General features: G+C 37.7%; 2 protein-coding genes across 16 annotated transcripts; both read right to left on the bottom strand.

Moving 5' to 3' along the window:
- Positions 1-179: 179 nt before the first annotated feature.
- tmem258 (transmembrane protein 258) lies at positions 180-2596 on the bottom strand. The gene is made up of 4 exons (XM_011476066.4): positions 2456-2596; positions 2097-2206; positions 410-538; positions 180-314 (listed from the first exon to the last, which is right to left on the bottom strand). Exons 1-3 carry the CDS (start codon positions 2456-2458, stop codon positions 412-414), a joined length of 240 nt encoding a protein of 79 aa, XP_011474368.1. The 5' UTR covers positions 2459-2596; the 3' UTR covers positions 180-314; positions 410-411.
- A 372-nt stretch (positions 2597-2968) lies between these two features.
- On the bottom strand, positions 2969-23422 carry myrf (myelin regulatory factor). Of its 15 annotated transcripts, none has more exons than XM_078948693.1 (27): positions 22849-23422; positions 13772-13862; positions 13368-13646; positions 12831-12892; positions 12172-12394; positions 11952-12052; positions 11691-11805; positions 10892-11087; positions 10375-10451; positions 9435-9545; positions 9251-9341; positions 8308-8508; positions 7831-7939; positions 7535-7644; positions 7303-7463; positions 7143-7215; positions 6989-7071; positions 6821-6889; positions 6642-6725; positions 6406-6473; positions 6230-6307; positions 5921-6151; positions 5680-5773; positions 5421-5483; positions 4920-5025; positions 4715-4789; positions 2969-4600 (listed from the first exon to the last, which is right to left on the bottom strand). In XM_078948693.1, exons 1-27 carry the CDS (start codon positions 22892-22894, stop codon positions 4520-4522), a joined length of 3078 nt encoding a protein of 1025 aa, XP_078804819.1. In that variant the 5' UTR covers positions 22895-23422; the 3' UTR covers positions 2969-4519. The 15 variants fall into 15 exon arrangements, with proteins under 15 accessions (XP_078804819.1, XP_023811531.1, XP_078804816.1 ...); XM_023955763.2 differs by having other exon boundaries at positions 9236-9341; positions 10874-11087; positions 22849-23421; XM_078948690.1 differs by having other exon boundaries at positions 10874-11087; positions 22849-23421.
- Between the last annotated feature and the right edge of the window lie 918 nt (positions 23423-24340).

The following is a 24340-nucleotide window of genomic DNA, read 5'->3' as shown; positions in this document are numbered from 1 at the left end:
ACTAGGTTAAAAGAGGTGCTCTATTTTTAACCCAAAAGATTAATCAGGGATTTAGGCTTTACGCACCACTAGTGAAAAACACCACAAATAGCCATCAGAGTGGAAAATTAACTCATTTCCAGACAGACCTCCTTTTAACATGGAAAAATGAACAAACAAAAAAAAAGAGACTCAGAAAGTTGTACAAATCTGCCTTTACTTGAGTCCATATGATCCAAAAAAACCTGTCAGTGCCCTCCAACTAAATCCAGAATCCTGAAAAACATGAGTGAAGTCCTTTATTCTGCTGGAATGTTTTCCTTGAAGCCAGTTATCTGAAAAATACAAATTTGAAGGGAAAAACACTTAATGTATTTCTTTTTTTAATTTGTTACACCCCCGTACCCCCACAACAGCAGTTGGAACTTACCTTTAAACATAGATGCCGACCCAAAGTAGTAGGAAGAGCACACCAAAGCCCATGAACAGCGAAGCCACAAGGGAGATCAGCAGCTCTTTATAGATGTCCCTTGTGTATTTTGTTGATGTAACCTCATATCTGAATCAACGTTAAGGCAAACCCAGACAAAGGCACAAACAGATTTGCTTTCGTTTTTTTTTTGTGTGTCAGTGTCATAAATTTAGCAGCATGTAAACGCTGCCAATGTTTCTTCAAGGTCTTCTCGAAAATGAGCATTTTCTTTGTTTGGAGGTGTTCCTAAAAAAAAATCTCAGCTTTTTACCAGCCACTTTATAAAATATAGTGTGTGAATATTCAGAATGTTGTCCTAACTCACTAAAAATATTGTTGACAAAAAAAAAAGTATTTATGCTGTGGTTACAAAAGGCCAAACAACCAATCTTTAAACTGGTTTCCCAAGTAATAATAATAATCGCTTAAATAAAACCATTTAAGCGATTATTATTGCATATTATACGACAAAAATATGTCAATCTCATTTTAAATTTAAAGGTAAGACGATTTACAGAAAAAATATATTACAATTTGACCAAGAATTTTATTTTAGTAAAACAAAACAAAAAAAGCTTGAAGACATAAAATGAAATGGATGATTTTTTTAATAACATGTATTTTTATCTTTAAGAAGTGATCGTTGTTAGTCATAAAGTAACATAATAGGAAAATATAAATGGTATTATTTCCAAAGATCTTGCGGATCAATAACATTTTCATCAGGAAAAATGTTAATAATTTTAACAATTATTAAAAACTGCCGTCTTTTACCAACGTGACTGTTGCACAATCTGGAAACACAGATCCAAACATTAGTTTCAATCGGCCTGAAGCAAAACTTCTCTGAAGTCTCCAGCTGATCCAAAGTACTACAGCCAGAGGTTTTATGAGGATTAAAAAATATTTTATTTATTTTTGTCTAAAATATAGATAATACAAAACCTTTTTTTTTAACGTGTATTTATGAGTGACAATTCTTAATTATATTAATAATATATTATAATATAATTATCTAATAATTTTTAATGTTTTTTATTTATTCCAACATAGACTTAGGACAGATGTAACCGGTTTCCTGTACTCCATGTGACATACTACTAAAATACCTTTTTTATTTTTTTTATTTTAAGTCTTTAATATACTTAGTTGGAATACTTCTGATTACAGCATTCTTTTAAGATTATATGTATTAATGCAATATGACAGATGTTTTTGTTATCTCGTTCTGTAAAGTTAAAAATGTTTTGCTCTCAAATTATGAGTAAAACTAAGCATGAACAGAAACTGGGTCCTTTAAATCACCATGTGAATAAATAAAGCTACGTTTTAAAATATTTAAAAAAATTACAATGAAAAGCATATTTGTGTGCAGTTTCCCCATTCTCAGAGGGGGCGAGGACTAACTAAGCTGACGTTTTTCTAACCTACTGCAAATATTCTGTTGACTGTCCAGCATAATAATGATCCTCAAGGTTTTCTTTTTCTGGCAAACGACCAATATAAGCAGAATATTTGACAAGCAGGAACGTTTAAATACATTTCCTGATTACACAAACATGATCAAATGAATCCGAAGGTAAAGTTTGACTCATGAAGGCTTTTTTAAACCTTTACTAATCTTAACGAAACCATGGAAGGATACACGAAGAACCAGGCGGTGAAGAAAGTACCAATGGCCAACAAGACCACGGTGAGATGGGGGAACACTGCCGGGTTCACCGGACTGGTGTATCTGGTCATAGCCTCGAGTTCCTGCAGCCACGTCGAATAAACAGGTGAGAAATAAACAATTTAGGAAACCATTTAAATAAATCGTAAACCATTCCGGGGCCGCGTTCACTTAAGTGGAGTTACTATTAGCTAAAAACGACCAAGCTAATTTGTCATTTATCGTCAAAATACAGTTTTTAATGCTAAAATATACTACAAAATGTACTTAGAAATCTAATATACACACCAATTAACGTTACGTAAATGTATAAAACATGTACACTTATTTACCATTTCTTTTGAATGAAGCGAACCTCTTGCAGATGTCGACTATGGTGAAAAGGCCACGTACGGACTATTGCTTCCTGGATTTTTCTTCTGACGTCAGTAGGTGGTATGAATGCCCTTAGTCTTGCCTGTCAGGCATACAGGGGTTCATTTCCATTAATCTTTCAATCTGTACCCATACTTTATTCATATTAAATTTCATGCAGGTTTAAAAAAAATAAAAAATAATTTATATTAGGTCAAAAACACACTCTATATGAAACGTAGTATAGATTTTAGGTCAGCTCTTTACTTGTTTGTTGCCTGATAAGATGTGTCAGGGTTAAGAACTGAAAAAGATCTTGGAAAAACTCTCGACTGCCATCCAGTGGACTGTAGGAACACTTTCTCAAAACTACACTATAGTAAAGCACATCTAAACCATCCAGTAACCAATTTATTTACTGCATGCAATTACAGTTTTACAGCATTTTTTAAAACCATAATGCCATTGGGAAGTCATATTAATCCAGACAGTAAATTTAAGCATTGTTTATTTTCTCATAGTGCTAAAATTACAGATGGGTATTTACGTGTGCCCAAGTTTACCAATAACTGCTCAGCTTTTAAAAAGATAATAGTTAATATATTACTGATGCATTAAAAACATACTGAAGACAAAACAACAAAACCATCAAACAGAAAGAATAAATGGTAATAGTGAAATAAAGCAGTACAGTTACACAAAATGCAGTTGGTCTACCTGAAACCAGTCTGACACTCTGGAGACAGGGGGAAAAGAGCAGTTCATATATTCAGTGCAAAAAAGTGCTACAGTGGTTTCAATATGACAGCTGGTGCATTATAAATTAGCTAATATTGTACAAATGACCAACAAATGTATTGTGAAAATATTGTACACAGTTATCACATCATAAAATCTGAGATCTTTGTCTAATGGCTGTTTTTCCTATTAATAGTTGACGTTACATTGAAGTTACAGTGTTGTTTGGATTTTGGACTACAGAACCATACAGATTTATTAGCAAATAAAGCATGCTGTCTGTTTTAAAAACTAATTCTTTGAAATAGAAAAAGGCCATTTAGAAAGCAAACATTACATATATCAGCTCTATCAAACAAGCTGTCATTGCATAGTCTTAGTTGAATAGAAACATTTGAAAACACAATATATCTGGTGTGAATTTTTTCATAATGATCACTGCCTTTCTGAGCAAATCAGTTTCTTTTTGCTCTATGATCCAGAAATAAAAAAGCAAATCAAGCTGTGATGTATTAGTTTAGAGAAAGGATTGGGAATGCACCTCAATTGATTTTTGTCATTTATTGCTGTACCAGCATTGCCTAGTTAAGGAAATACAGTGTAAGCTATTCCAGTGTTTTGTGAAATATTGTCAGTGTTGGACTTTATTGTATTTTCACTGTAAGATAATGAGAGCTGCATCTACATCATAATGCCATGTGTTTGCTGAATTATTTTGAACAAACAGTCCTCCAGGGGTTTTTCCAAATATTACTTGACGGGTGGGTTTTAAATTTACAGCATGCAACTTTGATTCATGAGCATCACATATGAGTCTGCAATTAGTTTGACAGCCAATTACATCAAATGCAGAACATGCAAACAGTGGACACAAAGCCTCAAAGGGAACTTGCCAGTGTGCACTACTGAGGTATGTTTATACTGCGAGGCGTTTAGGAGAATTCAATGATGTCCCCTTCAGTGTTTAAAATTACTGAAATATGTTTTTGTAGATGCTGGTTTCAATGCACACACACCTCATCATAATAATGGCATTTAAAGCTGCTGAAAAGGTAATTATGGCTAAAGATAAGACTGGAAGACACAATGATCAGTAATAAGGTCAATTATGTACATATGGGTTTTGTTTTTACAATTAAGCAGGGTCGTCTGAAATATCTTCAGAATTTAACCTCCAGTTGTCACAGGGAAAAGTAAACATATGGAGAGTATTACAGTGGATAAGTTCAATAACATCACAACATACAAATGGAAATTTATAGGAGAGATGTAAGGGAGCAGAATGAAGGCAGTGGTCCTCCTCCTCACATACAACTGTTCTGAATGACAAAATAGAAATCCAAGAGCGTTGATCTGTTTTCTTCAGTGGCACAACTTACTTCATTCTGTGAAGGAAAAATGAACAAAAAAAACAACAATTATGACAACTTGCAGAGCAACCAGGTAAAACTTGCAACATAAAGCAAAGGCCTCATCATTCATAGGTTTGATCTACTTACAGACAGAGATAAACGAAGGTGATATCTGACCACTTGGAAAGACAACACAGGCACCGACCACAGGTGATGAGTCCCCTTAAAGACAAGCAAGAAGACAAAAAATGAATTCTTTTAGGAATATCTGATATCTGAGAGGTTCTGTGGTGAAGAGGTAGATCAGAGAATTGCAGGTTCAGTCCCCATCTTGCCTAATAATGATAAATACCTTTGTTGATGGTCTCTGTGCAGCGTATAGCTCTGTTTCTGTGTGGTTGTGGCACAAACGTCCTTTGATGGTTCCACACTGTTTTGCCCAAACGCTACTTGTGAAGCTAAAAAAAAAAAAAAAAGAACTTTGTTGAACACATTACTTCTTGGTTGTCTTCCACAGATTTCTGCAAACTTTATGACAGGATTAGGAGTTTTTTGCAGTAAAAAATGTTCTGCAATTGTGGTGACAGTGGCTTCTTGATGATTTTTGTTACAAAATCCTTCTTGATTTGATTATTATGATTTCAATCTATCATTTCTGTAATTTCCAGTATTTTCCAGTATACTTAGTTGCTAATTAAAACTGCAATAAATCTGTCTAAAATCGGTTAAAGCAGATTTCATCTGCCTAACTACAACATATTTTTAAAGCCTTACAAAATATTTCAGAATCTTTTAAAAAGAAATAAACATGGACATTATTGATTTTTTTTGTGCAGTCATGTTTTGTACTCACGTCATATTCAAAGTAATGTGAGAGAAAGAGGAGTTTCTCAGTCCATCAAGAGAAATTGTGTAACTAGAGTCAAGATACAAAAAATGACATGTCAAAACATAATCATCAAAGAATTTATAACCAAAGAGTAAATGGTTTTTCTTTTTTTTCTTTTTTTTACAACTGTAAGAGCATCCTAGCATTGCAGCCAGAGGAAGCTGTGTCATCATGTTAATTCTTTCTCAATTAACTCAGGCCTGGTGTGGTTGTGGTTTCATACCTGCAGCTCTCTGCTGTTGTACAGCTTTGTGAGATTATTTCTGAGTTTGTTTCCACAATATGGACTCCAATAAGGGAGGGAGCACCCTTTCCTCCTTGAAAACATAAAAAAACAGTGAAATTAAAACTATACCATACTTTAAACAACATCTGAAGAATTCATTTTTTCTGCATAAGGTATAAGGTTTTGACATTTGACATAAGAAAAATGGACATTGATTGTGCTGTGTTTGTGAATTCACCCTTTTCAGTTAGGCTGCGTTGTCTTCGTGGCACAGGCTGCGGCCCCCCTGGCAGGCGGTTGGTGGACCCCACCCCATCCAGATCTGTGGAGACAGGCTTCTTGGACTTGCCCAAGTACATGGGTGTTGAGGTGTGACTCAAACGGTTTCTATTGTGAGCGTCCTTGTCCTTTTGCATGGACTTAGCCTTCCTATTAACAGTGCCTGGTGTGGGGTTGAGGCTGTTCAAACCTAAGAAACAAAGAAATGTGCACAGTTTGAACCAGAATTAAAAACAAAAACATATTTGCTCTTGTATATTTTTCTTACCTGTAGTAGATTGGTTATTACTTGGTGTTAAAGTGGTTGCTGATTGGTTGTTTAGAGCTGTGGTAGAACAGCAAGATGCTAAAACAAAAAAGGAAGAATAGGACTTTTATTCAATTATCATAATCAGATTGCATCATTGTGGTTCAAAATAACCATTGCAGACAAGTTTTCTTCACCTGGTGCAGGTGTGGGGGACAGGGGGCCATAGAGAGTCTTGTGGGAGGATCTCAGAGCCGCTCCTGACCTGAATCAATCAGAGGAGAAACCATCAGTGAGACACTTTTCTGCCTTCTGATGAACTTCAGTGTGCTTAACATAATGCTCAGGATCATAAAAGAGAAAAGTATTCATTTCCAGCAGACTTAAAGAGTTGACAGAAATAGGATAATTTGCTAGGAAGATGTGGTTATACCATGTGCAGACAGGAGAACAGAGATTTACAGAGGCAGTGAAGATGGGCATCCAAGAGATGTAGAAAACACAGGAAGACACATAGCTACAGAAAGCAGGGCAGATGTTAAAGACAGACATTACTGGAAAGGTGGAAATTGATCAACTTAGTATTGACTTAAGTCCTTACAAAAGTCATACCTGTCTTTCCCTGTGACGTCCCCTCTGTGATGGAGAGTGAGGATGTACAGGACAGACATTGAGATGACGCTGTGGATGCACAAAAAACTGATGCATCATGTCATCAGAGAGCTTGGATTTGGCAAATTTCAAGTTTTTTTTTTTAACTATGTCACCTGATCCTCATACCTGAAGGCCATGACGATGACCAGAGCCAAAATAGTGCCCTGCATGAACCTCTGACTGATGCAACCTGGATCTGAAGGCGAGCTCTGCATTAAACAGTAAACAATGAGCCCCATGTACATTATTTCTTAATTAAAACACCAATAACAGTACACACCTTGCTCCCAGGCTTGACTGTCTTCTTCTTGAGGGGGCCACTTCCAGTTCTGCTGAAATAACTTCCTGCTTGGCTTCACAGACAAAAGCAGCCAAAGTAACGCACTCGCTCGCTTGTCTTTGCCCAGAATTCTCTGCTGTTGCTGCACTTCATCGCTCACCTCACTGTGCCTCCGCTCACGGTGCTTTTCATGCTGTCCAGGCGACGAAGCTTGGCCAGTTTCCGACTCCACCTCTCCAGCTCATCGATACGGGTTTCCAGGTTATCTGTGAGCTTACAGAGCTCTTTGACAGCTCCAACATTCTCCATGAAGATGCGCTCCTTCAAAGATGAAGAAGGAATCAGAGTAGTTCTTTATGTGCAAGCACCGTGAGCACTGCACCCTCATTTACCTTATTGACAACTAAGAGGTTGGGAATAGTTTCTCCATTGGCACAAACCACATCTCCCCCCTCCTTTACTGCTTCTGGCAAGATTTGCTGAACCTCCTGGGCAATAACTCCTGCAGGGGAGACATTTTAGAAGTGAAAAAAGAATCAAACGACCAAATAAGCAAAAAAAAAAACAAAAAAAAAACGCTAACATTTATCTCATGAAATTGTTTAAAGAAGAAAAATAATGACATCAAACTTTAGAACGACAATGTTATCTTTAAAATTCACACAGTGGGTATTAATAAAGCCTTTACCAGTCTCTGCAGTGTTCTCTATGCCCACTGTGGCAGCAAACTCAGGCTTGTAGTGGTAATGGACAAGCCTCATCTGGGAAATGCGTTTTAAATTGTCTGTGGTGTCGACCTGTGAGAAGACAGAACAGCTGTGATGCCTGTGCAGAGTGCATGAAAACACGATGCAGGTTACCTTTATCAAAGTATGATCTGGAAAAGAATGCAAGAATTTTTGATGATGCTACACCTGAACATTCTAGTTACCTTTAGCAGGTTGGTCTAGTCAACATGATTTAAAAATATAAATATATACAAAAACTGACTGTTAAATATGACAGGTGATGAAACAACGCATGCTCATCTTTCAGCTGTTTTTAGAATCAGAGTTGCAAAAGTCAAACAACAACAAAAAAAGTTTTATTGCACAACCAGGAAGCAGTTCAGAGTGTGGATATCTGACAGCACAGTTCAGCCAAACACATCAACACACATCCTGACCTCCTGGACATTTTCTTTAGTCCTGATGTCAGACGGATGTACCAAGGAGCCCATGACCTTCACATTTCCATGGACAACAAGGGCCTCATCTGGGCGGTCATTGTTGATGCCCACTCTGCCGTGGTGGTACACCGAGTCGGGCAGTTGGCCTCGCTGCCACAGCACCTCGTTGTCACTTTCAAACTGGCCTGGATTGGATGCCTGTCTCAAAGAAACACAGAAGAAGATACACAGAGATTTAGATTATCAGACAATTTTTACAAAATCACACTTAATCAAATATAGCTTAGAATGAAGAAAAAAGCTTATTTCCTTTCTTGTCAAGAGTCTATGAGAAGATCTGTTTCGTCTTTTGATTAAAAAAAAGAGTTGTTAGGGGGCTGATTAGAAGATCATTTGTTTTCTTGGTTTTTTTCACTCACAATTGCTCGTTTTCTTTGTTGCCAGTCTGAGTTAATAAAACTGTATGACCACATTTTAGAATTACTGATCTTCTCGTTTGTCTTCTTGCAAAAAAGTAAACAGGCTTAAACATTTACATAAAAATGTGAAATAAGATGCAGTCCCCCGGAACCAAATCTGCTGAAAATGAGGAGGTATTTATGTGGCAGTCAAATCATTCACTTGAGTCTTCTCAGGAAGTTGTCCAACCAAATATAAGCTGTTATCACACACGTCATGCATTTTTGGTCATTACAGTACCATTGCTGTCCAGCAAAAACAAAGCATAACTCAGAATTTGAGGATTTAAGTGTCAATTTGAGAAGATTATATACACACATCTATAAATGTATATATAAATTTCACCCCAAAAGCTTAACATTATTTTTCTTGACTTGATCGCGATGCTTTAACTAAGCGATTGTCACAGGACAGCAACAGTTTGCTTTTTGTCACAGGATATGATTGTTGTAGGAAGGAAACAGACATGGCCAGACGTTACCCTGACGATGATCCTCTCAGATACATGGGCAGCCACAGTGTAGGTCTGACTATGGGACTGCGCGTGCAGTGCTACCACCAGCATGAAATACCTGCATGATAATTTGATGAGGTTAGCCCTGCGTAGTACAATAAATGTGATTTAAAACTTTTCACAAAAAAGAGTGTTTCTTTGCGTTTCTCACCTCTGATCGGGATTCGGTTTGCCTTTCTTTCTCATGTTATTTGCTGTGGTCTCACTAAAGTGGAGCCGCCCAACTGTGACTTTTGTTACCTGCTCTGGAGGCAAAGTGACTCTGGAAGAAACAAAGTCATTTGTGTATGATAAAAAGTTTCTCCTGCCATTCATGCATTATTTAAAGTATCTCTCCAATCATTTTTGAGCTCTTGTAAAATCATTCCTGGTGATCTTTAAATTATGCCAAAATGTAAAAATCTGTGTCATCTACTAGGACATGCAGAGCAGCAGTAGTTCATCAGAAATTCTTCTCAGAGTTGTGTGACAGTTGGCAAGGTGTAAACCTGCCCACATTTCCCATCATCCCTTTGTTTACATCCTCTCCAGTTAGATAACGAGCAATATTTGAGCTATCCAATCGTATAGTTTTCAAATCAGATGGCAGCTCGGACGAGGAAAACAAAGTCGTAAATAAATCTAGTGGGTGTATCGGAATGGAGCGGAGCAGGGAGATTGTGGCTTTGCTCATTGTTGCACCTCTACAAGCTTTTTCTAACGACAATTTTTCGTCTGCTCCTAATTCACAATGATTTGAATTTAGAAATACTCAGAAAGGCAGCTTTAAGCTTAAATTTCTGTAACCCTTGTGCTATCCTAGACACTTTAACATTGGGAGTTGGGTCATCTAGACCCACCAGACAGGAACCTTTTTTCCTCAATGATTTGTGATCTTCTCTGGTGTCCATATGGATTACTTGAAATCTTTCCACCTTTATCCACCTTTGTCATGGTAGGAATAACACTTCAATGTAAGGGTGGGGTCAGCTAAGATAGCACAAGGGTTAAATATGTCCTCCATCGTGAGAAAATGCTACAAGAACATGCTGAAAACACCAAAACCACGTTTTTTATTGGAGTGGGTCCACATGGAAGGAGTCAAAACTCACAGCACTGGTTTGAAGGGCCTCTTGCTGCGGTCAGACTGAGACTGCTCCACACTTATTGTCTGATTCATTGCTTCCACCTGAAGATAAAAATAAAAATAGTTCATTAAATAATCAGAGAGTAATTATAGTCATTGGAATTTCATTACATCAGCTATGATTATGATAGGTTAATGAAGATACTTCTGCAAGTCTGCAGAACCCAAGAAAAATAAAGCTGTTGAAGCCTTTACATATAGATTTTACTCTGCCATGCAGCAAAAGGTTACTAGTTATTAGTTTCAAAAATTGTTTTGAAATTCTTTGGAATTGTTGTGGAAGAGAAATAAATTTTTAAAAAATCAAAATGTTTGCAGCCAACAACAGATTGTGGATCTTTCTTAGATCTTGGACAAGCTTTGTCACATATTGATTGTGTGGATTTAAACAGTGTAGCTTTATAGATGTTCACTTGTGCAAAATTATGAACGTTTTTATGGAGAACAATGCATTCTGAGTCCACCTTGTGTCCTTTCTTCACCTTTACTCCATTGAGTTTGAGGTAGAAGCAATCAATGGGCTGCAGGCCTTCATTCGTCTTGACATACTTGGGATCTCCCAGCATTCCGACGTACACAGTAACCTGGAAATGGTTTTTCTTCTGGCAAACAAAGGCATCATCAGCCAGGGAGAAGTTGAAGCCTTTGTCGGCATCTACGCGGTACGTTGGCATCGGACTAAACACAGGGAATAAAATTATAGCATAAATGAGAATATGATTCTACATGTTGCCCGAAGTATTTCTAAAGACAAAGAAATATTTGCTTCTGCAGCTGAGGGTTATGAAACATTAGGGTAAACTAATGTTATCTTAAGAACAATGAAGAGAATTTGATCTTTTAGAATACTTGGAAACTCTGGAGAGGCGTTTAAGCCCTCAGATTGTCAGTTTGACCCTCACAATTGAAGAAATTGTCATCTTGACTGAGGTGCGGTGTGCCCACAGTTGAGTTGGTGAACCAGGTGGTTTTGATAACATATCTGAAAGGTCTAGTGAGTTCATTTTAACCTTACTCCCTATCTATTTTGGCACGAGAAGGTGCGCTTTAATTTTTTTTGCTTTAAACCCTCTTCGTGTTGCCTCTCGAGGTCGAAACCCTGCGCTGCGTCACTCCCCCGCACAGTTCACTGCTGAGGAATTTGGAGACCTCTGCTAGCCAGCTATTCGTTTTTCACTCCCGCTGTTATCCTCTGTTGAATTCAACCAATTAAAACTCCTAATAGTTGCATGTCTTTGGAATGCTTTCAGCTCCCATACACACATTTGTCATTCTACCTACAGCTCTTTGCAGTTGGCGTCGTAAAGTGGTGTCCATTTGTTCTGCTGGTGGGGTTGCCATTTGATGCACTGATAGTTTGGGTCCAGGTAGGCGTTGTCCGCATCCTGCATCAACCCTAAAAATAGAGTTTCAAATGGCTACTATGAATATTGGATTACTCACAGGTAAAACTTGTTTCTAAAGTCTCTGTGTTAAGGGTTAGTGAGAGCAGGTGAGTGTGAAGTAGAGGGAGTGAGGAAGGGAAGAAAGATGCCTGCCTACCTGGTTCTTGCTTGATGATACCTGTGAGGATTTGGGAATTTAAGGTGCTGTTTGGAGAGTCAGAGTGCTTCCTCTTCTTCGCCTGGTGGACGGGGATGCCTCTAAGGGAGGAAATGAAAACATACAGTCAAAGACTGTATAGACTAGCCTGTGTAGACCTGTGTAGACCAGCCATCCTAAACAACACGTCTGCTCCATGTCGCATGTCTGCACGACTCACTCTTGCCCCTGAGGATGCTGCAGCAGCTGATGGAGCATCTGTGTCTGCTGCATGTCCCCGCTCCCGCTTGTGGCTGGTCCAATAGGGTACTGCGTTATGATGGGCTCAGGCTTCAGGTACATGTCCCGGTGCATGTTGGGATAGTGGCCGTGTGACGGCAGGGGTGGGGTGGGAGTCATGTGACACATGTTCTCTGGGGTCATGGTCCTGATCATATGATGATCTGAAACAAGGATCAAGCCACGTGATCACTTCCTGTCTTTGCTTGTTGCACCCTCCATCCTGTTCTAATTGATGAACAGTGCACTTCCACTAAATACCTCAATGGAGAAATGCATGGGGAGATAACATTATTTTACAACTTTTAAACACCATAAAACACAGGCATGTGATCGATAAGAAACAACTGATAAAAACACTCAGTTTAAATGTTACTGTCAGTCAATAAACGACAGAGTCCGGACACTTCTGGTGTTTTCTCTTATTGATTTGTCAATTGTTTCATTGTCTTTCTATTCCAGCCAATCCTGAAGAGGAAGGAGACAGACATTGACTTAAACTGTTAAGGTTCGGCTCCTTATTTGCAAGTCTAAGTTGCTTGAACTGAGTCCGGAATTGTCTGGTTTCTCCTTTTTAATATCAGAGGCGATGTCACTCACCATTCACCTGCTGAGGGGAGTATGGCTCTGAGCTTGAGTCTGGTGGAGATTCAGGTAATGTCCTGAAAAAACAAAAACAACAAGGAAACAGTGGATGTTACTGTCACAAACGAAGTGAGGCGTTTTCAGTCATCGGTGACTTGGTAATGCTGGCGTGCTGAAACCGTCTGTCATGCAGGAGACCCCCTTGATTCCTAAACCTCCATCATGTTTCGATGAGTACTGCTGGTTGGGATCACAGCAGCGCAGTTCTTCTCTGAGTCCGAACTTTTTTTTTTTTCAGGATGCAATTTGACTCTCTTGGACTGTTATCAGTCACCCTCCCCCTCTTGACCAGCGCAGGCTACATTTGAACAACTGAGCCTTTAAAAGGCACTGACCTCCAGCGGATCTGAAGAAAGGTGTCGGTTTTACATTGCCCGCTTAAAACGTTCTAAATCCCGTGCAGCAAGGGATAACTTTGCGTGTTTTAAAGAGAGTTAAGAGTCAAGTACCGCTCTCCCACACATGTGCTTGCTTGTTGATGGTTGTTCTCACCCTGGAGCGTAGTGGCCCCTGTGCTCAGGCTTGACGAGTGCCTGTTGCTGATGCTGCTGGTGTGGTTGCTGCTGTCCCAGGCAGGGGTAGTTATGTCGGAGCCCTAGGGAGGGAACCTGAGGGTAGGTGCTCTGACAGCTTGGGGGCCCGAGTGAAGGAACTCCTTGGCGAAGCGGAACAGGGGGACTCACACTACACCCCAACCCTCCAGAGGAGGAAACTCCCGCCTGAGGAGATGAGTAATTTGGTCCTGGGGTGCTGTGGACCTCAGAGAAACAGCTGTAGGGGGGGTAAAAAGGGATTAGCCTTATCAGGAAAAACAAATTCCTTTGTAACGACATGATCTGGTTGGGTTGGCGCATGTTGTTTTGACGTTGCTAGGCAGGTTTGGAGTCCCAACTCACATGTCAGCGCTATCGTCCTCCTTGCTGATGTACTCTTCCAGGATACTGGTGTCAATGTTGGCAGGCTCCAGAGAACTGGTAATATCATGACCTGTGGGGAAGGAAGGGTCAGGAACAAGGGGAATGGCGGGTGCAGGGGGATCGGGGTGGGGGAGAATGAAGAGCATCTGGGGATTAGCTCAAGGAATCTTTCAGCAGCTCAGTGCCACAGCAGCCCTGGTTTCAACAACCAGAGCTCCGCTGTTGTAATTGTAATTCCCTGGAGGAATTCTCTGAAAACACGTTACTGTTTGAGATAACAGAATATTAATCGACTCCATGACCTTATCTTTTGTTGAACACTCAGGACTATTTAAAGCGAGAAATTGTAATTTTCAAAAAGACATTAGAAGATTAATCTTCAGGAGGTGGATGTGATCACCTGATGATTCAGTGTCTACACATACAAACTGGAAAAAGATTCTTATTTTTTTCCTAAGATGGCTGCAGCTGCATCTTCTCCTTTCAGGAAAAATATTTGTAAAAAGATAAAAAATGAGTGATTTTTCTTAGTCATTTTTTCATTCCTTTAAAGCAATTAGTGTTTACTTTCATGAAGGAGAAAAAAGGTTTCCTTCACTGTTTTTGGCACCATTTAGCTACAAATACATTTATAAGCGAAAAATCTTTTCCTCCACATTTTTTTAAAAACCCCAGGGTCATTTTCAGCCCTTTGATTGACAAAGCCTCCCAAATCCTGAACACATGACCTCACCTAATCATTAAAACAAAGGCATGTAGAGTAAACGCATTTTTACACACTTATTTATGACGCAGCACGTCACCCCACCACATGGATATGTTTCATAAGAAATGTATATTTTTGCCAAACCCGCCATTGTTTTTTCTAAACAGCAGGTTGTGGAAACAAATTTCTTATAAACGAGGATTGGACTGATGGGCAGGACCTCAGAGGTATAAGGACCCCGTATGGGTTGGCATATAACCTCCTTTTTTTCTCTTTTTTCCTCAAACACACTTGCTCACTCTTCCTCTAACAGATTAAGCACCTACTCAGTTGGGAATGTAAAGAATTTTTTTTTTTTTTTTGCAAGCGTCAGGAAAGTCTCAGATTTTCCATTTGTCAAACCATTTACTGAGACTGTTGTAAGAGATGAAAAAAATATATATTTTAGATCGATGGAGGTCGTACCTTTCTTTCAATGGTTTCCCACAATGTGGGACACATAAACTATTTTTTATCCTTAAGTCTTTTAAATGTTTTGTGTCCCACATTGTGGCAAATGGACCTTGAGTCTGTAATAAAGCTTATTATTATTAATTAAACTTATAAACAATAAGCGCTTGTCACACCCCAGCTGTCAATTGATTTCATGCAGCTGTAACCCAAACTCTGAACTCTGTTACACTTCAAAAATATAGAAAAACACATGCTTTTTTTGTAATTCTATTCTATTCTGTTTTTAAATGTAATTTTAGTCCTACATTGTGTCCTTATTTACACATAAAAAAACAGTTAATTTCCCACTTGTATGGATTAAGCCAGACTTTTGCGTTTGCCTATCTGACCACTCTCATCATAGATAGATAGATAGGACGGATGGCAACAGAACTCTTAAGAAGATATTTACATTTAAAATTCTCAAAAATTAGAACTAATGTTACAGTTTTGCCTGTGCAATAATTTTATTTATGGAAACAAAATCTTTAATTTAAGTCTAGTAGAGGATTTAAGAGCTAAAAATCAAAATAAAAAGACTTGTGTTTAGTCCAAAATAGCAGTTTCATCACAGAAAACTGGTCAGTTTCTTTCAAAGATGAATATTGTTGGATTTCGAATTTTTACAAAGTTACCACTATTTATACACTGTAATATGCCAGGATGCTAATTAAAAAAAAGTGATGTACAGATATTTTTTTCCCTTTTAAGTTTGGTTTTACAAAAACACTGACCAACACTTGGCCAGTAAAAACATATTCTTGTAACTTTCAAGCTTCAACCCCTTAAAGCTGCTCGTCTCCAACCAATTAAATAAGATTTATTTTTTAGCTTTGTCAATTCCTCACTTTTAATTTATGTCTAAACCTGCCTTTCTTTACATCTGGTTAATATTTCTTGATGCATGCCAGTGGTAAACTTAAAAAAAGCAGGAGGGTTTCCTTTAAATAAGATCCAGATGTGCACCCAACTCATAGAAGCAGTAAATCTGAGCTGGCAGTCCTGATAACAAAAAAATTGAGAGATATGGGGAAAGGTACTGGAAGACAGATGGACTCTGAGGAGAGCTGAGGCAAAAGAAGTGCCAAATAAAGTTTGACATTCAGCGTCAGAGGGAAAAAAAGAAAAAAAGCGAAGGGAGAATGCAGGTGGAGAAAGAATTAATCCAAAATGGAGTGTCGAAAATTGTCTTTTTGGCCCCAGAAAGGAGTCTGACATGCTGAAAGTAAAAGTTGGCATTAGATCAAGTCAAAACTTTGGTCTTCTAATGTAAAACACAAGTAAACTTTCCCTAATTTTAAAACTTCTATTTTGATATCAATATACTCTAATATTTCTCTTTTCCTATTTTTAAACATTGTAGATGTAAATGTTGTGTTTAAAGAAATTATGAAACTATTTTAATATGCAGATCTTTGAAAGAAGAACCATTTTCTTAAATATGTCCTGCACTCAAAAAACGTTCACTTTGAATGAACATAAAAAAATTATGGAAAGGATTTCCACATGATTAGATTGCGTTACTTGAACAAAAATGAATCATGTTGGTCCTACTTAATTTATTTAGGTTGGCTCAACTTAATGAATTTAGGTTGGGTCAACTTAATGTATTTAGGTTCAAACTAATAAATTTAAGTTGATTCAATTTAAATAGAGCAGTTGCACCCAACTTTAAATTGATATTGTTGCTCACTCTAAAAAGAAAAAAGTTGATCCAATTTAATTGAATCACTTCAATTGGTCACACCTAAGTAAATTAAGTTTATTTAACTTGAATTTCTATTTATTTCTATAATTGTATTTATTCATCTATAATTGATATGTTGTTCCAAAGTTACAACCAATGGGTCTTCTAATTTTCACATCAAAGACATGAATTACCCAGCAAAGTCCCACATCACAAGACAGGAGCTCAATTCCCGCGAACTCTGTGTTAAGTATTGGAACATTAACATTTTACCACACAAGGGGGTTGGTCTTCATCCTCTACCAAACTTTAACTCATGGTGCAAAAAAAAATAAACATAACAGTTTAAATCACTAGTTAAAACAGAGTAAAACAGCTAGACAATAAAACCCGTGGACAAAAACTCACACTTAGACCCCAATCTGCCCAGATAGACAAAGAAAATGGTATCCCACAATTCCTTGCGATTACTAATGCATCCAATTTAATGGTATCATGTTGGATCAACATGATGGAAATTAGTAACTTTTAAATAGATTCTTTTTATGTACAATCGACATGATTCATTCATGTAAGATTTACAAACATAAAATTTTCTGGTTGAAATGACAAGTTACTTTTTCGTTAACTTAATTGGCTGGTAATTTCCTTTTTTTGAGTGTGAAAAGATTGTCTTTCTTAAGGGAGAATGCTGAAAGGTTTTAGAATCATTCGACTTTGTTCTTTTTGTTGTGTCAAAATCATTGCTTGTTATCAGTGCTTGAGTTTCTGCTCTTTAATTTTCCATGTTTCTGTTTTAACTAAGTAAATAATCATCTGTGCGAGGCTGTGCATGTACAAAGAGTTTATTACTTTTCCTTTAAACCAGAACCCAGTGGTCATTTTAAAATGATTGGCACACCTTTAAAATGTTGCAAATGAAAAAAGAAAGATCCACCACTACAATTCTAGTTTAATTTTGTTTAAAGTTTGAGTTATAAAAAAGTGACTTAATTCTTTATGGATGAATGAAAGCATCCATTAAAGAAAAATATATGATAACTTGTCATATACATTTTTTTTATATTTTGACATATTTAAACAAATACAATCATTTATTGAGGTATTTAAATTATTTTGTTGTGGGTCGAGAGTGTTTGGTTTACCTTATGTTTCCATACAGCTGTGAGTTAACTGATTGTGAATTGCTGCATTAAATTGTACACTTTGAATCTTTGCTTCTAAAAAAACAAAAACATAACATTGTGAAAGAAATTTTATTCTATTTGTATCAATTAGATGAACATAAAGAACCACTTCACTTTTTGGTGTTTTTAACGTGTTCTTGTGGCATTTTTCTCCTGATGGAGGACATATATACAGAACATTAACCTTAAAGTTGCATTTCTGAATATTTCCTTTTTTTTTAAATCGTTGGGAATCAGGAGCAGACGATGGAAACAGTTTGTATTTGTGACGCAGAAGCTGCAATCACCCCTTTACCAGGCTGACAGGAGCAAACTAATGCTCCAGTTCTAATCCTTTAGATTGATCAAAAAAAAACCTTCACAGCAGTTTACAAGAAGAATTTCCCCCTGCACTGGCAAAAAATAATTTTATTTAACACAGTAATAAACTGAAACCATAAATAAAATTGAAATGGAGAACAATTTAGAAAGGATATGTCATATTCCAAGACAAAAAAAGTGTTTAAATTCAAACTAAAAAAAACATATTTGGAGACATCTAATTAAGAAGATGATCAATATATGTATATATGTATTTTCCATGTTCTAACTGGGATCATAACTCTATGGTCCATTAAAGTGTTTATAGGTGTGGTAAAGTAGTGAAATAAAACTCCTGTAACTTCCAATCCCTGATTCGTCTTAATGTGCTGTGAAGTGAATGTGTACATTTCCCTGTCTTCTATGTTGTTCTGTGTCCAGCTGTGTTCAGGGAGGAACAGTGACATGATTGTCAGTTCACATTCGATACAGACTAGCCTTTTGAGAGATTAGGAGCAGAGAGGGGAGTGTGTGTGTTTCTGTGTGCGGACATACGCGTGCCTATGTGTAAATGCACTTGTTTGTTGGTGTATGTACGAACGCGCGTGTGTTATGCCACTGTCCTAATAGCTTGGTTGTAAAATACAGAGGGCCGAATGTGTAAGGGACCATTAAACACGATTTGTCTGATGACAGTCTGGAAAAGTAAAGCTGTCGATCTTAAAGTTAAGCTGTAAATTGTATCAATTACATTTTTACACACCAAAAAATCCACACATTTATAATCCTCATTTTGTTTGCCTCAAAATCTGGAATTTTATTTTTTACAATACCAGTCCAAAAGTGAAAGTTTTTCTCACTAAAACTCTCTAAAAGCTATTATTTTATTTTACTCTAAGTGACATTCCAAAGCACTTATATGATAATACTAATAATTAACACATTCAAACCAAGCAAACGAAAAAGACCAAAGTCCATTTGTCCATTTGACCAACATCCAGAATGTCAAGTAAGCTTAAGTCAACTGTGCTGATGCTATAAACAGCTCCAAAAAATGACATGTACACACCTACATTATTACTTATTAATCGTTAGGAAAGATGGCATTTTTTTAATTGAAAGTAACCTTGTTATCAACAGGTCTGCCTTCCCTCTGCTTCTCTTTTTAGAAAAAGGTTTAATTTTACCGGCTCCTCATCTTACTTTACAATGTAATACCTTTAAAAATCACCTGCTTGAATCTTTGCAAACCCATGAATAATTATATATATTATGTATTGTACAACAATCAAAATAGGGAGGAGAAAATCTGTTGCATCCCTACAGTGATAAATTCAAGACGATTGGTAAAATAGAATTACATCACAATTAGCGTTGATTAGTAGAACTAAGAGAATTTTATTGGATGGAAGCTAGGACATTAAAATGGACAGAGCAGCACAAAGTACCTGCACGCAGCCAAAGCATGATGAAGCTCTTGAGATGACAACACCTGAAGCAGAAGACGAAGAGGAACAATTCCTGTCTATTTCTCACATCTTTCCTCACGCAGGCTGAAAGACTTTGTTGTGCCGACCTGGGAACTACAGATCTGAAAACAAATGTGTGTGTGTGTGTGTGTGTGAGACAGAGGGTTATAGTGTGTGCATTCCTATGTGCTAAAGATATTGTGTGAGCTTTTTTTTTTTTTTAATGAGGATTATTCCCCCAGTCATGGGAAAGGGCTGTACCAGTCTACCTCACACAGCCCTTGTCGCACACAAGCACTGGTCTCACCGGTGGACCTGCTCATAGAGATTACAGGAGAACGGAGGCTGGGGCTGGTGTGGGGAGAGGTACACAGAGTATAAGGTCGCCTGAAGCGCAGAAATAGATGTAAAAAAACAAAAGACGGAGAGGAGTAAGATGATGAAGAACGTTTTTATGGTGTTTGTTTAAAAAAAACCTCACTTTACGTCTAACACCTGCTTTTATTTTTAATATCATTAATCACAAGAGATACATCTGTCATTACAACATTCTCAGCTTCTATGAGTTTTGCAATCACTTTTCAAAGGATTGCACAACAATGCACAAGAAAAAGTGAATCAGTCCGTTGAAGTCAAGTTTCCCACAATCAGCAGTGAGAATGACTCTGTTGGCAGTGAGGAGTTAAGGTAGAACAATGCTTATTAGTTTACCATGTTAAGCCTGGGTGCTCAAAAACAAAGCGGTCCTCTAATGGCAACTTTTTGCATAACCCATAAATCAAAGCAGCCAGTAAAACGTTGCTTGTTTAACTCTGGTTTTCCATCTCAAAAACCAACAGATTTTAAAGACTCACTGCTGAAAATTGTGTTTTTAAAAATGTTCTTGTGGCATTTTTCTCACGATGGAAGGAAAATTAAGCTTAAACTAGTGTTTTGACTATTTCTTTATCTATATCATTGTGAATCAGGAGCAGACCAAAACATGAAAAAGCCTGTGGCACGGACAAAGGTGCTACAATTTGCAGGCCACATGCTCTCTGCTTCACTCCATTCTGATGCATCCACTTGCAGAAGTCTAGATTCACGTACGTCTTCATTGTCCTCATACGAGCTGGTATCTGGCTCAAAACTGTACGGCTGGAAAGCTCCGATATTGCTTGTCATTTCTGTTGCACTGGTAATGTTAGCTTGGGGTTGTGAGGGGCTATAAGCAAGTGGAAGAGCGTGTAAACAGATGAACAGTGGGAAATGGAGGTGGGCTTACTCCATGCCAACAGTTCTGCCAACAACTCAGACGTGAATGTCTAAAGAACACCTGCTGCCCTGCTGACACTGTGTCCTGGAAAAGGAAACAGGTTTATTGATTTTAGCTAAAAACAACATAATCATATCCAAACAACCAACGGGAACACTTTTACAATAGAAAGATGATTGGAGTGGGACTTTAAACACTAGGAGACAATTAGCTGGATGGTGGATGTTGGAACTTGGATGATCATCATCATCTCAGTGTTTATAATGTGCATCAAAATAATTTAAATACCATCAATTTAAATTATGGAGCCCAGAGGTGTAATCCCGCTGTTGGGCAGATGTTGAATTAATATTCTCTTCACTTTTTCGATTATAACTGATAAACAGCTTTAACTTTCTAGATGGCCCATTTACTGTCCCTATTTTCTTTCAGCACCTTTGCCACAACTACAGTCAGAGAATCCACCTTTACAAAGGAAGTCTGGCTCTTAGAAGGGAAAAGTGCAATGCTTTTCGCTTCCACGCTCACATCAACATGAGATCAATCCGTCTTTTCGCTTAAAGCCCTTGGCGTTTCTGCGAGTGTCTGTTTTGGCATCTAAGTGAGTCAGAGAGGAGAAGGTCAAGTTTTGGGGGGGGTTGGTGGTTCCCCTTCTCTCAGCGCTGCGGGCTCTCCCCACCCTGCGTCTGCACTATCTCACCTCCTCACCCTGTCTGCTCACTGTCACTCTAATGGAGCCGGAGTGAGAGGCCAAAGACCTGAGCAGAAATGCCAGCCTAACCTCATTGTGTTTTAACAGCTACCATGGCTATGTCAGGAATGTACATTAATGCAAATGTTCACATATTTCACTTCTGCCATTAAAACAAAGTTAAGCAAGGCTAAAATCCTTTGTGATGATACATGTGCTAGTTTAAGGGTCAAGAAGAACAGGCACTTCTTTATCTGATTATTGATTATAGAAGATGTAAAGGATTATCCTTTTAGCTCCTTTTTCCAAAAGAGAGTTAATCTTATGAAGAAATAAATAACTTATAGGGACAAATGTTCAACCAAAGTTAATATTAACAAACAAGAAAGATAACGTAAAAAAGAATACAACGGAGAACCTAATGTGTACAAGCTGACATTTTTGTCCCAGTGAGAGTGGCTGAAATAAAGCCAAAGTGAGATGTAGTCTCTTACTCCCTAAAGCAAGAATGTAAACACTCTAAATTCCTGTCAGAATGGCAAAAAACCTTTGACAGTCATGGATGGCTGTGTATATTTAAGTCAGCACTTAGTGTATACTATAATAAAGTGCTAATCTCCCTCAAAGATTACTGTTCTGGAGTGTGTCTTTCATTTGCACCTGACTTTAACCACTTGTTTACTCAAAAGTCTAATTGTTAAATTTATAATCAGATACGCACACATGATGTGACTTTTTTGTGGAGCTTCATTCACACGTCCTGGATTTTATTGAAGAAATACTAGATAAAAAAAAAACTTCTAGAACTCAAAATATGAAGATAAACGTAACATAATTGCAGGAGAACATGGCTCACAAAGTCCACTTGCAAAACACACCATTTATCTTGACTTGAATTCCTACACCCTTTCAGTCCCACCCTCCTCCACCACTTTTTCTGAGGATTCCCACTCCAACTAGATCTGCTACCCATCACCAGCACTTTTGCGCCCTGCTCTAGCTAACCTTTCAGAATTCCTGTCGTTTTAGTTTTTTAGGCTGAGGGGGAAAGAACATCAGCAAAGAATACAGATGTCAAGGGGGAAAAAAACACTGCATGGGAAGAAACATCATCATCAGCCTGTATTAATTATTCTGTACATCCAAAAAGCAGGTAAGAGACAAATGTTCAAAGTAAAAACCCAACTTATGGTTCCATTATAAACCTTTTCTCCTCACACAAGTCCTGAGTCAAAGTGTTAAATGTGACATAAAGATTGGCTCTCTTACCTTCAAAAAACCTCTGTAACGCTTCTGTTTCATCTACCACGTCCATCCTAGCGGGTCCCACATAAAACCTCCATCCATGAAAGTCTCCCCTTGTCCGAACGAAATCAATTCGGATGGGGGAAACGTTCACATGTACATCTATTAATCCAGATTGTATCGATTTTTCTTGTCTTTCCTTCTTTTCAATCCAAAGATGTCCTTTTCTTCCTCTCTTCTTCAACAAGTCCTTATGTTTTGTGCTCAAGTCTCTGTAAAATTGTACTGAAGTTACACGAACTAGGAAAAAGAAAATAATTTAACTGCTACTTTTTCGATACCGTGAAACTTTCCATATTAACAAAGTTTTTTGAAAAATTAAAGCGCAACTTTAAACTCACTCCATCTGTAGTTTTCTTTTCGCAAAACGTATCTTGAAAGTAAAATAGGTTTTCCCCAAAAACGAAAAAAAAAAAATCGACGCGTAAAAGTAGAGAAGCGTGTGCGTAAATCGCGCATAATGTGGATTCCGGGAGTCTGTTGAGTCGATTCTCTCTCTCTGCCTCTCCCTCCCAGACAGACAGACAGGCAGGATGTGAGTCGGAGGAGAGCAGCTGAGGCAGGTGAGGGATGTGCGCCAGGCGGCTGCGCTGATCCACAACATCCCCAGACACATCCCCGGATAAAAAGCTGTAAAAAAAAAAAAAAAGAGTTAGGGAAATATATTATAAAGGTGCCCAACGCACTTATACTGACGACATGTAATTAGGATTTACATTTTATTACTATGCTAATCATCGCGTATCCTGTCTAAAACTGGGAAGCTTTTATTTATTTTTTTGAATGTTTTATTTAAAAAGTAATTTTTCATGTATTTTTCTTATTATTTTGGCAATGCTGGATCTTTAAATGAAATTAGATATCTCACAGTTATTTTATATGAACATGAAAACATGAGCAAAAAACGTTATTTTAAATTTGGACTCAAAAGAAACAGAAATGCTACAGAAGACTTAAAGACAAAAAGGAGGTTGTAAAAATTAAATTATTAAACAAGTTAAAACAAATAGATATAAATTAACAAAGATTTTCTATCAGGTTTATTGTTGTCCTTTACTGTTTCAAGATGTGAGGCATCTAATTGTTTTTGATTTATCTTGTGATAATCCACCAATGTCAAGTCTGCAAAATCCCATCAGCATTGCTCCAAGAACAAGATGGTAAGGATATCATAAAAGAACTTCAGCAACATCCCGGAACTTCACCGTTTGTTGGCTTTAAATCAACAGATATAAATATGAAACACTGGAACAAGGAAAAGGAACTTTCCCCCCCCCAGGAAGTATTTTAATCCCCCTCACCCCACCCATCCGAGGTAAAAGGACTGATGAAATAACAGGTGTGTGTAGCATTACATCTGGAGAAATTCCACCTGAATGCTCCATAAACAGAGCATCACTTAAACATGGTGGTGGTAGTGTGATGATCTGGGATTGCCTTGCAGCTGGCAAAACAT

The sequence above is a fragment of the Oryzias latipes genome, chromosome 6 (assembly GCF_053564925.1).
Source record: "Oryzias latipes strain Hd-rR chromosome 6, Olatipes_Hd-rR_3.1".
Taxonomy (NCBI): Eukaryota; Metazoa; Chordata; class Actinopteri; order Beloniformes; family Adrianichthyidae; genus Oryzias; species Oryzias latipes.
The sequence above is the reverse complement of the archived record's forward strand: the minus strand, read 5'-3'. Positions and strand labels throughout refer to the sequence as shown.

What these genes read in the sequence shown, in the direction of transcription:
- tmem258 (XM_011476066.4), bottom strand. An exon ending in TTCACCGCCTGGTTCTTCGT is followed by an intron (nt 539 to 2,096) that starts GTATCCTTCCAT and finishes ACGTTGATTCAG; the next exon opens with ATATGAGGTTACATCAACAA.
- myrf (XM_023955763.2), bottom strand. Translation starts at nt 22,894, where the DNA reads ATGGACGTGGTAGATGAAACAGAAGCGTTACAGAGGTTTTTTGAAG. An exon ending in GAGGACGATAGCGCTGACAT is followed by an intron (nt 13,647 to 13,771) that starts GTGAGTTGGGAC and finishes CCCCCCCTACAG; the next exon opens with CTGTTTCTCTGAGGTCCACA. An exon ending in CACATTACTTTGAATATGAC is followed by an intron (nt 5,026 to 5,420) that starts GTGAGTACAAAA and finishes TTTTTTTTTTAG; the next exon opens with CTTCACAAGTAGCGTTTGGG.